This window comes from Carcharodon carcharias (assembly GCF_017639515.1).
Source record: "Carcharodon carcharias isolate sCarCar2 chromosome 38 unlocalized genomic scaffold, sCarCar2.pri SUPER_38_unloc_8, whole genome shotgun sequence".
Taxonomy (NCBI): domain Eukaryota; kingdom Metazoa; phylum Chordata; class Chondrichthyes; order Lamniformes; family Lamnidae; genus Carcharodon; species Carcharodon carcharias.
In genome coordinates, this window is record NW_024470812.1 from 1 (window position 1) to 15,688 (window position 15,688).

The following is a 15,688-nucleotide window of genomic DNA, read 5'->3' on the forward strand; positions in this document are numbered from 1 at the left end:
GCCGCACTGACGGTGTATCAGTGCTGAGGGAGCGCTGCACTGACGGTGTATCAGTACTGAGGGAGCGCTGCACTGACGGTGTATCAGTACTGAGGGAGCGCTGCACTGACGGTGTATCAGTACTGAGGGAGCACCGCACTGACGGTGTATCAGTACTAAGGGAGCGCCGCACTGACGGTGTATCAGTGCTGAGGGAGCGCTGCACTGGTGAAGGTCAGTGCTGAGGGAACGCTGCACTGGCGAAGGTCAGTGCTGAGGGAGCGCTGCACTGGCGAAGCTCAGTGCTGATGGAGCAGCGAACTGTCGGAGGGTGATCACTGAGGCAGTGCCGCACACTTGGAGTATCAGTATTGAGGGAGTGCTGCACTGTCGGAGGGTCAGTACTGAGAGAGTGCCACAGTGTCAGAGCGTCAGTACTGAGGCAGTGCCGCACCTTCGGAGTATCAGTATTGAGGGAGTGCTGCACTGTCAGAGATACATGCTGCCTCTGGGTGGAGATAGCAGCCACCAGTTACAGCGCTGGTAAATGGGAGAAGATGCTATCGTGGTGGCTTTGTGACTGTCGATGACCAGTCTGCCTGCAAGAAGGTGATTTAAAAACAAAAAACTGCGGAAAAAACAAAAGCAGAATTACCTGGAAAATCTCAGCAGGTCTGGCAGCATCGGCAGAGAAGAATAGAGTTGTCGTTTCGAGTCCTCATGACCCTTCAACAGAACTAAGTAAAAATAGGAGAGTGGTGAAATATAAGCTGGTTTAAGTTGGGGAGGTGATGGGGGGAGATAAGTGTGGGGGAGGTGGGTGGTTCCATGGGATGTGGGCGTGTCGCTGGCTCGGCCAGCATTTATTGCCCTTGTTCAGAGGCATCTTGAAGAGTCAGCCACTTTGCTGTGGAAGTAGCATGCAGATCAGACCAGGTAAGGTCTGATTTTCTAAAGGACATTAGTGAACCAGATGGTTTTTTACAACAATCGTTTCATGGTCATTATTAGACTGTTAGTTCCAGGTATTCATTTAATTCAAATTCCACCATTTGCCGTGATGGGATTTGAAGTCGGATGTGTAGAAGTTGCTGCTGGGTTTCTGATAACCCAGTGACACCACCACTACCCCATCGCCGTAACTAGTATTGGTTTTCTCTCTATTCAGCTACATTGAGTCTCCAGTTATTATTAGTATATTAATTTTTATTCGCTCTCTATTCTGCTCCTTTGAGTCGCCAGTTATAAATATATTAATTTTGCTTCGCTTTCTCTTCTGCACCATCGAGTCTCCGGTTATTATTAATATATTAATATTGTTTCCCCCTCTGTTCAGCTCCATCGATTCTCCAGTTATTATTAATATATTAATATTGTTTCACTCTCTGTTCTGCACCATCGAGTCTCCAGCAGTTATTATTAATAAATTAATATTGTTTCACTCTCTGTTCTGCACCATCGAGTCTCCAGTTATTATTAATATATTAATATTGTTTCACTTTCTGTTCTGCACCATCGAGTCTCCAGTTATTATTAATATATTAATATTGTTTCACTCTCTGTTCTGCACCATCGAGTCTCCGGTTATTATTAATATATTAATATTGTTTCACTCTCTGTTCTGCACCATCGAGTCTCCAGTTATTATTAATATATTAATATTGTTTCACTCTCTGTTCCGCTCCATTGAATCTCCAGTTATTATTAATATATTAATATTGTTTCACTCTCTGTTCTGCACCATCGAGTCTCCAGTTATTATTAATATATTAATATTGTTTCACTCTCTGTTCTGCTCCATTGAATCTCCAGTTATTATTAATATATTAATATTGTTTCACTCTCTGTTCTGCTCCATTGAATCTCCAGTTATTATTAATATATTAATATTGTTTCACTCTCTATTCTGCTTCATTGAGTCTCCAGTTATTATTAATATATTAATATTGTTTCACTCTCTGTTCTGCACCATCGAGTCTCCGGTTATTATTAATATATTAATATTGTTTCACTCTCTGTTCTGCTCCATTGAGTCTCCAGTGATTATTAATATATTAATATTGTTTCACTCTTTGTTCTGCTCCATTGAATCTCCAGTTATTATTAATATATTAATATTGTTTCACTCTCTGTTCTGCACCATCGAGTCTCCAGTTATTATTAATATATTAATATTGTTTCACTCTCTGTTCTGCTCCATTGAGTCTCCTGTGATTATTAATATATTAATATTGTTTCACTCTCTGTTCTGCTCCATTGAGTCTCCTGTGATTATTAATATATTAATATTGTTTCACTCACTATTCTGCACCATTGAGTCTCCAGTAATTATTAATATATTAATATTGTTTCACTCTCTGTTCTGCTCCATTGAGTCTCCAGTGATTATTAATATATTAATATTGTTTCACTCTCTGTTCTGCACCATCGAGTCTCCGGTTATTATTAATATATTAATATTGTTTCTCTCTCTGTTCTGCTCCACCGAGTCTCCAGTTATTATTCATATATTAATATTGTTTCTCTCTCTGTTCTGCTCCATTGAGTCTCCAGTAATTATTAATATATTAATATTGTTTCACTCTCTGTTTTGCTCCATTAACTCTCACAGTCCAGGCTGTCACGTGATGTCCTGTGTCTCTGTCCCAGCGGTGACCTCCCAGGAATCATTTCCGGGGTCGTAACATCATTCCCGGGGTCACTACATCACTTCCGTCCGCTTCCCTCTCCCCAAAATGTCCGCCGGAAGTGCTGAGGCAAAAACCTGTGAGAATATTCAATAATTCCATAATCCTAGTAATTTATCATTAATATATCTAATTTACCTTAATAATGTAATATTGCAGATTATATTTGTTGAATAATCTATTAATATAATTATCCAATAATTAGTCTGTTGCTATTTTTAATAAATCTAATTATTAAAGTTAATCAAACATTAATCCAAATATTAAATCATCTCAGTTCCCTAAAATAGACCTTCCCATTGTCTGTACTGAGGAGGGCGATAATCTATAATTAGGAGCTGTCAGGATTCATTACATCTAATTAACTATCACTTATGCAAGTTTCAGTTAATCTCAATTAATGTCACCAACCTGTTGTTATTTAATACTTCCAATTCATAATAGTTGTTTAGTGATTCTATTTCTGATGTAAACATGTTCCCTCTTTAATGTAGCTAATTATAAATTAACATCAACGATTTATAGCGGGTGCCTCATAACTAATTTCAATGTCCACTGTTAACAATCCTAATTAATACAACAAAGCTTCGAATTAATTATTCATAAATTGTTATTAGTGTAGGTGTAATCATTCTCAATTGCTTAACATTGATACATTATAATTTTGTAATCTGTTAATATAAGTTTTCATTTATCCCAGTTACTGATCATTAATGAGCCTATGGATTAATTGGCTTCACTGATCTCTAATTGTTAATTTTTGCAATAGTCCATCATTAATTTTGCCAGGTATTAATTTTGCTTAATAAATTATCTTTTTCATACCTAACCATTAATTTACCTTAATCCATTATCTTCAGATTCATTTTTCAATTAGTCTCACTAATCCATCATTAGTATACTAAACATTTGATTGATTTTAATAATGTGTTATTAACATAATCAAACAACTCTTAATCTGAATAATCCATCATTAGATTATTAATAAAACATCGCAAATAATACTTCTTTTTCTAACTATAGTCAAAATTAACCTCCACTGCCTGAATCAAAAAGTTAACTCAGCTTCACAGTTGGATTTGTTGAATTACTCATCTGGCTGAGTGAGGTGGTTGGAAGTGATCTGATGCTGGTGAAGGTTAGAGTACAGGGTAAGATTGAAAGGGTAGTTGAGGTGAGTGGACATCTCTTTTTTTGACACTGATTGATCAGTTGAGGGGGAAGGGGGAATGAGGGGGTCTAAAGCGCTCCCCAGGCACCCTGGGTGGAGAGGAGTAGATGATGACCGTGCAACAGGAGGGGATGTCGAGTCCCTTGAGTACGACGAAGATAATGAATTGCCCGACCTCATCATGGATATCGAAGATGACGTCTTGGACGAAGGGGATTACGAGGAGGTCGAAATCCAAAGTGAGTGCGAGTGAACAAACTCCTGCCCAGCATTGGGTCCATTAACCTCGCCATTGAGCACGTCCCCCAACCCATCACTGCGCAATACCTGCAAAACCTCCCAGCTCCCTGACTTTCATCGTGGCCTCCTGCGCACCACACATTGTAATAACTCCAACATTGGTGGCCAATCCTTTGGAGTTCCCAGCACTGGCCACTGTACTGTCGGAGGGTCAGTCCTGAGGGAGTACCGCACTGTCGGAGGGTCAGTCCTGAGTGAGCACTGCACTGTCAGAGGGTCAGTACTGATGGAGTGCAGCATTGTCGGAGGGTGAATCCTGAGAGAGTTCCGTATTGTTAGACACGTCAGTGCTGAGGGAGCACCGCACTGTCGGAGGGTCTTTACTGAGGGAGCGCCGCACTTTTGGAGGGTCAGTACTGAGGGAGTGCCGCACTGTCGAATGGTCAGTGCTGAGGGAGAGATGCACTGTCAGAGGGTCAGTACTGAGGGAGTGCCGCACTGTCGAACGTTCAGTGCTGAGGGAGAGCTGCATTTTCGGAGGGCCAGTACTGAGGGAGCACCGTGCTGTCGGAGGGTCAGTACTGAGGGAGTGCCGCACTGTCGGAGGGTCAGTACTGAGGGAGCACTGCACTGTCGGAGGGTCAGTACTGAGGGAGTGCCGCACTGTCGGAGGGTCAGTACTGAGAGAGTGCCGCACTGTCGGAGGGTCAGTACTGAGGGAGCTCCTCACTGTCGGAGGGTCAGTACTGAGGGAGCACCACACTGTCGGAGGGTCAGTACTGAGGGAGCACCAAACTGTCGGAGGACCAGTACTGAGGGAGTGCCGCACTGTCGAAGGGTCAGTAATGAGGGAGAGCCGCACTGTCGGAGAGTGAGTACTGAGGGAGTGCCGCACTGTCGGAGGGTCAGTACTGAGGGAGTGCCGCACTGTGGGAGGGTCAGTACTGAGGGAGTGCCGCACTGTCAGAGAGTAAGTACTGAGGTAGCGGATCAAACCGCGGGCCCCACCTGCCACCTGATGTGGATGTAAATGTCCTCCCGGCCAGCACTGTAAACGAGTTGGGGGCGAGGGGACATTGCTCCCCGTGCCCTGGAGCCAAGATTTCCCCCTCAACCCACATGACTGGGAGCACAGATGATTTGGGTCCTTGTTTCCTTGCCATTTGGGGTTCTTGCTATGTGTAAATTTGGTGACGTGCTACCTGCATGGCAACCGGGTCCACAGTTCCGATTCCGTGCTCATTGGCTGGTGACGTGTGATACAGGAATGCAGTTTCTATTATTCCCTTTTCTTTCTGTGATGTCAGGGGCATCTGCCGGTGAAAAGAGGGTCCAAACTATCTTCACGGCATTGGCAATCGCTGGTGTTGTCGCCTGTGTGGTCCTACTTTGCCTAGTGGCATACTTTGCAACAAACTGTAAGTACACAAGCACAGTTGGTGAAACCGCTTTGTCTAGATTGTTCTCCTTACTTAATGAGAAATATCCTTAAACTGGAACAGTTCAGGCAAGGTTCACTGAGCTGATTCCTGGGGCGAAGGGGTTTGTCTCAGTGATGAATGAGTTCGGAGCAGGACTGGGCCCCTCGAGCCTGCTCCGCCTTTCAATAAGATCACGGCTGATCTGGTTGTAACCTTGACCCCACATTCCTGCCTACTCCCCGATAAACTTTCACCCTGTTGTTAATCAAGAATCAATCTCGCTCGGCCTTAATAATATTCAAAGGCTCTGCTTCCACCAGCTTTTCAGGAAGACACTTGCAAATACTCATGACCCTTTGAGAGAAAACACTGCTCATCTGTGTCTGAAATTGGTGACCCCTCATTTTTAAACCACTCGTTCTCCATTCTCCCAAAAGGGGAATCATCCTCCCCACACCCTCCCTGTCGACACCCCTCAGGATCTTAAAGTTTTCAACCAAATCACCTCTTACTTTTCTAAACTCCAGTGGATACAAGCCCAGCCTGTCCAACCCTACCTCCATAAGACAACCCACCCATTCCTGGTATTAGTCTGGTAAATCTTTTCTGAACTGTTTCCAATGTATTTGCATCCTTTCTGAAATAAGGTGCCTAATACTGTGCAAAGGACTCCAGATGTGGCCCCACTAGTGCCCTGTATAACTGAAGCATCACCTCCTTACTTTTGGTTTCGATTCACCCTCGCAATAAATGATAACAATCTATGAGTTTTCCTAGTTACTTGCACTACCTGCAGACTAACCTGTTGTGATACATACACTAAGACAGCCAGATCTCTCTGAAACAAATTTTGGACAGTTTGGGCCTGTACAAATCGGCATTCAGAAGAATCAGAGGTGATCTTATTGAAACATGTAAGATCCTCAGAGGGGCTTGACAGTGTGGATGCTTCCCTCTCGTGGTGGGATCAAGAACCTAGAGACACAGTTTCTGTATGAGGGGCCTCCCATTGAAGATGGTTTTAATTTATTCTTTGGGGTGTAGGTGTCGCTGGGAAGGTCAGCTTATGTTACCCATCCCTAATCCCCGTTTCCGTGGACTGAGTGGCTTGCTTGGCCATTTCAGAGGGCAGTGAAGAGTCAGCCACATGGCTGGGGGTCTGGAGTCACATGTAGGCCAGGCCGAGTAAGGACAGAAGATTCCCTTCCCTGAAGGACATTAGTGAACCTGATGGGTTTCTAGAACAATGAATGATAGATTTATGGTGGCCGTTATAGAGACTAGACTTTAATTCCAGATTTTATTACTTGAATTTAAATTCCACCAGTTGCTGAGGTAGGATTTGAACCCCAGAGTACCAGCCTGGGTCTGCTGCATTATTAATCCAGTGACTTTACCTCTCACCACCACCGACTCCCCAGTTGACATAAGACAATCTTTTTTTCCTGTGTTAGTCTGTGGATTTCTCACCCCCAGAGAGCAGTGGATGCTGAGTCATTGAATATATTCAAGGCTTTGTTAGACCTGTTTTTGATCAGTAAGGGGGTCAAGGGTTATTTGGGGGGGGGAGGGGGAGGCAGGAAAGTGGAGCTGCGTCTACAATCAGGTCAGCCACGATCTTTTTCAGAACATAAAACGTAGGAGTAGAAGGAGGCCAATCAGCGCATTGAGTCTGCTCCACCATTCAGTGAGATCATGGCTGATTTGCTCAACTCGGCTATCCTGCCTTTTCCCCATGCCCCTTGACTCCCTTCCGGATTAAAGATCTGTCTACACCAATCTTGAATATACTTAACGATTCAGCAGGTACAGATCCAGCGTTCCACAGATCCACCACACTCTGAGAGAGGAAATTGATCCTCATCTCTGTGTTAAATGGACACCCCTTACTCTGCTATTATGCCCTCTGGTCCTTAACTCTCACACAACGGGAATCAGCCTATCAGAATCTACCCTGCCAAGCCAACTAAGAATATTTTATGTTTTAGTAAGGTCACCTCTCATTCTTCTAAACTCCAATGTTTACAGGCCCAACCGACTCAACCTCTCCACATTAAAAAAAATCCCTCCATCCCTGGGATCAACCCAGTGAACCTTCTGTGGGCTGCCTCCAATGCCAGGTAGCTCCTAACTAAACTAACTAGGACTAAAACTGTTCACAGTATCCTAGGTGTGGTCCAACTGGTGCCTTGAATATTTTTAGCAAGACTTCCCTGTCTTCATACTCCATTCCATTTGATGTAAAGGCCAACAATCTATATGTCTTCCCGATTACCTGCTGAATTGTAAATGAGCTTTTTGTGATCCATGCACAAGGACTCCCAAATCCCTCTGTGTCATAGCTTTCTGCAGTCTTTCTCCAAGGAAATAACATTCAGTTCCTCAACTCGTCCTGTCAGAGTGCTTAACTTCAGATTTTCCCATATTATATTCCATTTGCCAAGTTTCTGCCCGTTCACTTAATCTATTCCCCTCTGTAAACTCATTTTGTTATCCCCACCACTTGCCTTCCCACCTACTTTTGTGTTATCCACAAACTTGGCGATTGTACATTCCCTTCCGCCATCCAAGTCATTAATGCATATTGAAAATAATTGTGTCCCTAGCACTGATCCCTCCAAGTGACACTCCACTTGTTGCAGGTTGCAATCCTGAAAATGCCCACATTATGCCAACTTTCTGTCTTCTATTAGTTAGCCAATCCTCTATCCATACTCACATGCCATTCCCTAAACCATGGGCTCTTATCTTCTTAAGTAGCCTTATGATCGGTACCTTACTGAACGTCTTTTGGAAATACAAATATATCACATCTACTGGTTCCCCTCTATCTATCCTGCTTGTTACCTCCTCAAATACTTCTAATAAATTTGTCATGCATGATTTCCCTTTGTTGAAGCCATGCTGACACTGCTTGATTGTGTTATGAATTTCCAAACGTTCTGCTATTACATCCTTTATAATAAACTCTACTATTTTCTCAATGATGGATGTTAAGCTAAGTGGACTCTAGTTACCTGTTTTTTGTCTCCCTGCCTTTTTGTGTAAGGGTGTCATTGATCATTATTGAATAATCATTAGTGTTATTATAATTATTGAACTATTGAGTTGTTATTGAATTATCTGATTGAATGGCGGAGCAAGGTCGAGGGGCCGAGTGGCCTCCTCATGCTAATTTGTTTGATCTGATGACATTATAACATCCCTGCTTCATGGAAGCTTTCTGTGCACAAATTGCTAGCTGGAGAGAAGACAGGAAGCCAAGTTTCCTTTATTTATTCATGGGATGCGGGAGACGCTGGCTGGACCAGCTTTTATTGCCAATCTCTAATTGCCGCTTGAGAAGGTGGTGGTGAGCTGCAGTGCATCTTGTCGATGGTACACACTGACTCCACTGTGAGCCGGTGGTGGAGGGAAGTTTGTGGATGGGCTGCCAATCCAGTGGGCTGTTTTTTCATCTGTCGAGCTTCTTGAGCATTGAGGGACCTGCACTCGTCCAGGAAAGTGGGGAGTTTTCCATCACACTCTCTACCTATGCGTTGTAGAGTTGGTCCATACGTATGATTCCTGGGATGAAGGTGTTTACCTAATGAGGAAACCTGGGACAGGTTGTGCCTGTATTCCTTGGAGCGTCCAATGAAAATATGAATTAGGAGCAGGAGGAGGCCATTCGGCCCCTCGAGCCTGTTCCATTTATGAATGAGGTCAAGATCTGTTTGTGGCCTCAACTCCACGTTCTGCCGAACTGCCCTGCGATAACCTTTGAATCTCTTGTTAGTCAGGAATCTATCTAACTCTGCCACAAAAACATATTCAGTAACGCAGCCTCCACCGGTCTCTGGGGAAGAGAGTTGCAAAGCCTCTTGACCCTCTGAGAGAATAAATTCCTCCTAAACTCCAATTTAAATAGGAGACCCCTTATTGTTAAACGGTGCCTCTCCCACCTCCTGCGTTCTGATCTCCCCCACGAGGGGAAACATCCTTTCAGCCCCGACTCTGTCAAGTCCCATCTCAGAGTTGAGAAGAATGAGAGGCGATCTTATTGAAACATATCAGATCCTGAAGGGGCCTCGACAGGATGGATGCTGAGAAGATGTTTCCCTCTCGTGGGGAAATCTGCAACATGGTGGGGGTGGTCACGCTTTCAGAATAAGGGGCCTCCAATGAAGACGGAGGTGAGGAGGAATTTCTTCTCTCAGAAGGTCGTCAGCCTGTGGAATTTCCTCCCCCATAGAGCAGTGGAGTCCGGCTCACTGAATATATTCAAGGCTGAGAAAGTCGAGGGTTAAAGGTTCCCCGGGGGGGGGGGGAAAGGCAGGAAAGTGGGGTTGAGACCACAATCAGATCAGCCATGATCTTACTGAATGGTTGTGCAGACTCCAGTGGCTGATTGGCCTACTCCTGCACCTCAATCATATGTTATTAAATTAATTTTGGTTTCAAATATAATTTTACTGACACAATATTAGCTAAATAAGCAGGAAAAAAGCATGGCAATGCAGCGAGGTCTAAGTGAAATTGCAGTGTTTTTCTTATTGACACATCAATTTACTGCCCATCACTTATTACCCTTGAGAGGTAGTTAAGAGTCAAGCGTATTGCTGTGGGTCTGGAGTCATGTGTAGGCCAGACCACGGGTAAGAACAGCAGATTTACTAATTCCCCTAAAGGGACAATACTGATCCAGTTGGGTTTTTACTCCAATCGATGGTCGTTTCACGGTCACTAGGACTGAGAGGAACTTTAAATTCCACATGTTATTAATTGAATCTAAATTCCACCGGCTGCAGTGGTGGGAATTGAAACTGTGTCCCCAGAGCAGTATACTGGATTGCTGGTCGAGTGGCGTTACCACCACATCGTTAGATGTCACACTGAGATTAATGTCTGTAATGCATTTGGAAAATATTTTATAAACCGAGTTTAGTGATGTTTGTGTCTATGTGTGTGTGTCATAATTGGATTAAAGCCAGCTGTTCTGGAGGCTTTGATGAACATAAAAAGTTGGTTTCAATGTGGTAATTTGGTAAACATGGGGAAGTTTTGTCAAGGGGGCAGTTTGTATTTTTAAATACCATCTCAAAGTAATGAGTGAAATCTTGCACTTAGCCAGATGACGCTTACTGCTAAAATTGGTGGCATGAAAGGATGTTATTGTTAGAAGAGTTAAAGTTAAAAGCCCAGTGATAGAATGGGAAATTTACATTCAAGGAGAAAGATGTGTATAAAGGAGAAAGGAGATTGTGTGTAAGGTAGAGGCTTTGTATTATCCAACAACAGTGAGAAGCTTCAAGCTGCTGCCTGGAAGGATGCAGAGGAGAAAGACTTTCACTTTGATTTTGATTGTCCAGGTATTGTCCTGCTTTGCCAGGTATCCGTTTAAATCTGTGGGATTTACTGTTGCCTTGTCTGGGGTGGGGTGGGGGGTGGGGGGTGTGGTGGTGGGTGTCTAACTCACAGTCAGATTATTTAGGGGATTTTTGTTACTATTGTAACTTTTGGATGTATATGTGTGTTTACAATCCTCCTTGTATTAATAAATGTTTAATTTAGTTTTATAAAAACTCCTTGAGACTCAGTGGTCTTATTACTGCTGAATTCAAATCCTGCCCCTTGAAACATACAAATTTCCAAAATGGGTTATGACAGTTTCATTAGGTTTCCCTCTGGGATTTGAGAAATTCAGCCTATACCACCGTCTGTGTCATAACATCCCCTGTCGACGAGAGACTCTTGACAATCTGGGATTGGTTCAGAAATGGAGAAGTGTGTACTTCAAGGAAAGGAGGTTGTCAAACCTTGGTCTGAGGTCCAGTATGTGTGGGGAGGGTCACATCACAGTGCGATGTAGGACTGACCACTGACATATTTCTCTCTTTATCTCCCACTTTGCCTCCACAAGACGTGCATGCCTCAGAGGATTTAAACGTTATGCGGGACAGCCTGCAGAATGCCACTGAGAGCTTCCTCAAACTCCAAAACCAGGCCCAGCTGAAAGACCAACAGGATTGTACACGCTTCCAAAACACTACCGAGCACTGGCTACACCTGTTCTGCGAGAAGTATGGTGAGCATGTGCCCCTGTCGCCTCTGACGAGGGGGGGAGGTGAGAGAGAGGATCAGGCTCATTCAGCTCACCACCACGCACTCTCGAGCCTTTTAGACAAGAAAAGGAGGAGGTCCATTCAGCCCCCTCCTCGAGCATTTAACACAGGAACAGGCGGAGGTTCAATTAGTTTTAGCTGCTTGGGGGTGTGGGGGAGACGTATATTAAGGTGCTGGGGAGTTCCACAGTTTGGTGTGGGGGAGGGGGAGGGTGTCCCACAGCTTTGATCAGAGAGGGTTGAGGTGTCCAACAGTTTGAGGGGTTGGGTGGTGGTGGAGGTGCTATGTTATCCCACAGTTTGAGGGGGAATGAAGAGTACCAAAATTTGTGTAGGAGGGTGATGTGATGAGTCCCACAGATTGGTAGAGGGGGTGAGGATCCCCATAGTTTCGGAGGATAGGGTAGGAGTCCCAGAGTTTTGGGGGTAATGGGTGAGGAGTCCTACGGTGTGGGGGGGAGGGAATTGGTGAAGAGTCCCACCATTTAGAGAGCACTCTTAACGTTGCTAGCTGAGCATAGATTCCTGAATGTTTCCACTTTTCCCGCTCTCAATGCAGAATGTCCCTCGAGTATTTGTGATCCTGGCTGGGTCAAATACTCAAGAAGTTGCTTCCTGTTAATGGATACCAGACTTAGCTGGGAGCAGAGCAGGGAAATGTGCTCAAGCAAGCAGGGACACTTGGCCATCGCCAACAACGACCAGGTGCAGGTAACATGTCTCTCCTCTGCCCTTACCTCCAACCAAAAGTGCCAGGGCCCCTCTCACTCCCTTGTCACTAAGATTGAGACTATCCATTCAGTTGCATCTGCTGAGTCCCTCTTCCCATCCATGACCCTACTTGGCCAAACTTTCTCTAAGACCGCCTCCCCAACACTGCCCAAGCCCTGAACACTCATCTTTCTCACATATCTCCGCTCATGCCATCTCTGAGCTATAGATTTGTACATAGGCTGAGATCTTCCAACTACCTCCAGGAATGTGTTCATTTCAAATTTCCACCGCTGCCCCAAGTTTGCAAACACCACATTCAACATGGACGCTTCTGGGGCCTTAAGTGGAGCCAAATTGAGTTTGGACTTCCATGGTCCTAATGTTCTTTCACTCGAGGCTCTTATGTTAAACTGTCTCTCTCTCTTTCAATCTCGCTCTCTCTCCCACATAGAAACACACTCCTCAGCTTGGCTATGTCAGAAATTCAACTCACGATCAATAATATTCCTTCATTTAACATGATTTTTAACTCTCTTTGCACGCAGCCAGAACTTCAATTGAATTGTGGTGGATAGATCTTTCCTCCACTCCAGCTTGTTCTAAACTCTCATTCCCACCTGCTTGAACTTGAAACCATCACTTATCACCCTTGTTGACCCTTTGTTTCTCTACTGTTCATCTCCCAGGTAACCTGGTCACATGATCATTTACTGGGGCGCAGCTGTTTTCTCTTTCATACCAGGAATGAGATCTTAGTTCCTCAATGAACCGTCCATATAAAATGGTTTGCGTACCCCGCAAAATCACGTGAATGGTCACCAGACTGAAGTTCCCCTCTCCGACCAACGGTTTTAACCAAGTGCAAACATCTCTCTCCCCTCAGGCACTGTCCAACTCTCCTTCAAACCTGCCGTCATCAGCCCTGTCCTTAAAAACAACCTTGACTTCTCCTTCCCACTGCATCCTTGCTAGTGACTATCGCATCTCCTGGCTCCTTTTCTTTCCAAAGCTCTTCACCATGTTGCACACACCCTTTTTCCCAATTGCCATCTTTCCCCAGTTTCACCTTCACCCTATTATTCCCTTTACCACATTTCCTGTTTACCCCAATGCCCACTCAGGATGCCGTTCCACTTCCACAGAACTTCCTCTTTGAGCAAGCTAAAGAAGCCTCCTATTGGATTGGAATGACAGACTCGGTGACTGAAGGGATCTGGATGTGGGTGGACGGGACGAAGGTCATGGATGGGAAAACGTGAGTAACAGAGTGTGTCAGGGGTCGGGGTGGCAAAGGGTCAGTCCCAAGTTTGTGGTAAGGTGGGCAGGGGGTGGGGGTGGCGATGAGATTGACCGAGGGGTTGATGAAGTGGAGATAGGCTGATGCTCTAGGGCTACTCTGTGGCTCAGAGGAGAAAGGCCTAGTTGAGGGTGAGTCAGAGGGTTGCGACAATCAACGTGAGATGCACGTTCGATGGAGCAGAGCTCAAACTTTGTCAGGAGAACAAAGGCCAGCTTCAAGGTCACAGGTTATATGAGGGTGAGGGGATTAGGGGTCAGACTGGGTGACGGGTTGGGCAGGGGGTCAGCGGTTATGCAAATGATCCCTGGTTAGGCAGGGTGTCAGGGGTTAGGCAAAGGGTTAAGATTAGGCAAAGGGTCTGAGTGAAACAGAGGGTGAGGGAGGGTAAGGGTTTAGGCTGACGGTCAGGGAGTGGGCAGACGTGAGAGTGTTTAGGCAGAGGGTGAAGGGTTATGTAGGGAGCCAGGGGTTAGACAGAGTGTCAGGAGGAATCAGGGTTAGGCACTGGACCAATGGGGCAGAGGTCAGTCTTGGTCAAGAGAAAAAAGGACACTTGAAGTTCACAGGTTCCATGAGGGTCAGGGGTCAGACTGGGTTAGGCAGAGGGTCAGGGGTCAGATAGTTTAATTTGAACGGGGCTGGGTGGTTGTGGGGCTGTTTCTCCTCGGATAGGATAAAGGATCTCAACCCCGTCAGATGAGCACTGACCGCTTTCTGATTTAATTTTTTGCTTTTGCTTTGTCCTCGGAAGGGTCTGGGGGCCGGGACAGCCGGACAATGCCTTCAGCAGGATGTACAGGATGAGGGAAAACTGCGGCCTGATGAGGCTGTGGCGCTGGTATGACGAGGCCTGCGGGGCGAGGTTGCCGGCCATCTGTGAGAAGAACGCCATCCGCCTCCACCTGATCTTCCATCGAATGATGCAGAGCCGCTGAGGGAGCGCTGGGCTGGCATCTGCTCCATCATTCCTACCATTGTCCTTCATCTGTGTGGGGGCTGGGGAGGCAAAATAATGGCAAATCGTTCTGCACCCGTTGTTGTGTTAGTTCGTGTTTTACAGAATGGGCCGGGGTTCTGGAGTTTCCCGAAATGCTGAAAAGTGTCTGAAGATGTCCATCTCTACAGGGCCCTGTGACTGTTCATAGCCGCGGGTAGCTGACAGGATCCAATCTGGTTTGTGAAGCAGAGACCGAGAACAGACCTTTTCTTCATTGAGGAAGTCTGTTGCCTTGCTCAGTCTCTCAGATCTCTTCCCACACAACCAGTGCCCCAACTATCCCCTATTTATACACGGTTTTATTTTATTGGCTAACTCCAAACTAATTAACAAATTGACAGCCTCTGCAAGGGGCACAGAAACAAAATACACGACTTTAAAGAGAACTTATCTAATGAAATTGAAATGATGTTTTCCCTGTGTAAAATAAGAACCATCCCCTGTTTGTCTTGGACTTAACGATGTAATTGACATGATGTAAACACAGTTTAACAATATAATTGACTAGATATCGAGAGCTGATTGGAGTCATTTGTCTGGAACCCAGGCCTCCCACCACCCACTTTGTCGACGCTTTCAGACGCGCTCGTTCGCTCTTACAGGATAACCTCATGGGTATGAAAGAAGGGCAGACACTGACCATCATTCCCTGAGGAACAGTCACAACGCCCTGTCCATGAGGCTAAAGGAATTTACAAGCAGCCCACCCACTACCAACCACCTCCTCACCCCCACCCTCTACACCACCACCGCCCGAATAAACGCCACCGACCTCCAACACATATGGACTGGATCACGTAGTTTGAAATCTCAGCTCCACTCAGGTTTCAGGCTATTGCATTTCTGATCTTGGCTTCATCGTTTCATTGGAATGTTTTACCGGTTTGGAGCTGTAGACACTGTCATCATTTTCTTCATGTGTCACTTGGTCTGAATAAGGAGGAGCCCTTCATTCCATTGAAGTGTCTTACATTTCTTCCTGCCTGAGACACTATCAGAGGGTCAGTAATGATCGAACGCCACAGTGTCCGAGCGTCAGTACTGAGAAAGAGCTGGACTGTCAGAGGGTCAGTAC

At 45.3% G+C, this 15,688-nt stretch overlaps 1 protein-coding gene across 1 annotated transcript; it reads left to right on the plus strand.

Moving 5' to 3' along the window:
• The first annotated feature begins 3,895 nt into the window (after positions 1-3,895).
• On the plus strand, positions 3,896-14,551 carry LOC121274844 (C-type lectin domain family 4 member A-like). The gene is made up of 6 exons (XM_041182215.1): positions 3,896-4,076; positions 5,385-5,495; positions 11,401-11,565; positions 12,162-12,313; positions 13,438-13,571; positions 14,368-14,551. Exons 1-6 carry the CDS (start codon positions 3,896-3,898, stop codon positions 14,549-14,551), a joined length of 927 nt encoding a protein of 308 aa, XP_041038149.1.
• Positions 14,552-15,688: the final 1,137 nt, after the last annotated feature.

Bases quoted from the DNA above. Each gene is read 5' to 3' on its own strand.
- LOC121274844 (XM_041182215.1), top strand. From the start codon at position 3,896: ATGAGGGGGTCTAAAGCGCTCCCCAGGCACCCTGGGTGGAGAGGAGTA. The intron at 4,077-5,384 runs GTGAGTGCGAGT...CTGTGATGTCAG, and splicing joins CGAGGAGGTCGAAATCCAAA to GGGCATCTGCCGGTGAAAAG. The intron at 11,566-12,161 runs GTGAGCATGTGC...CTCTCAATGCAG, and splicing joins CCTGTTCTGCGAGAAGTATG to AATGTCCCTCGAGTATTTGT.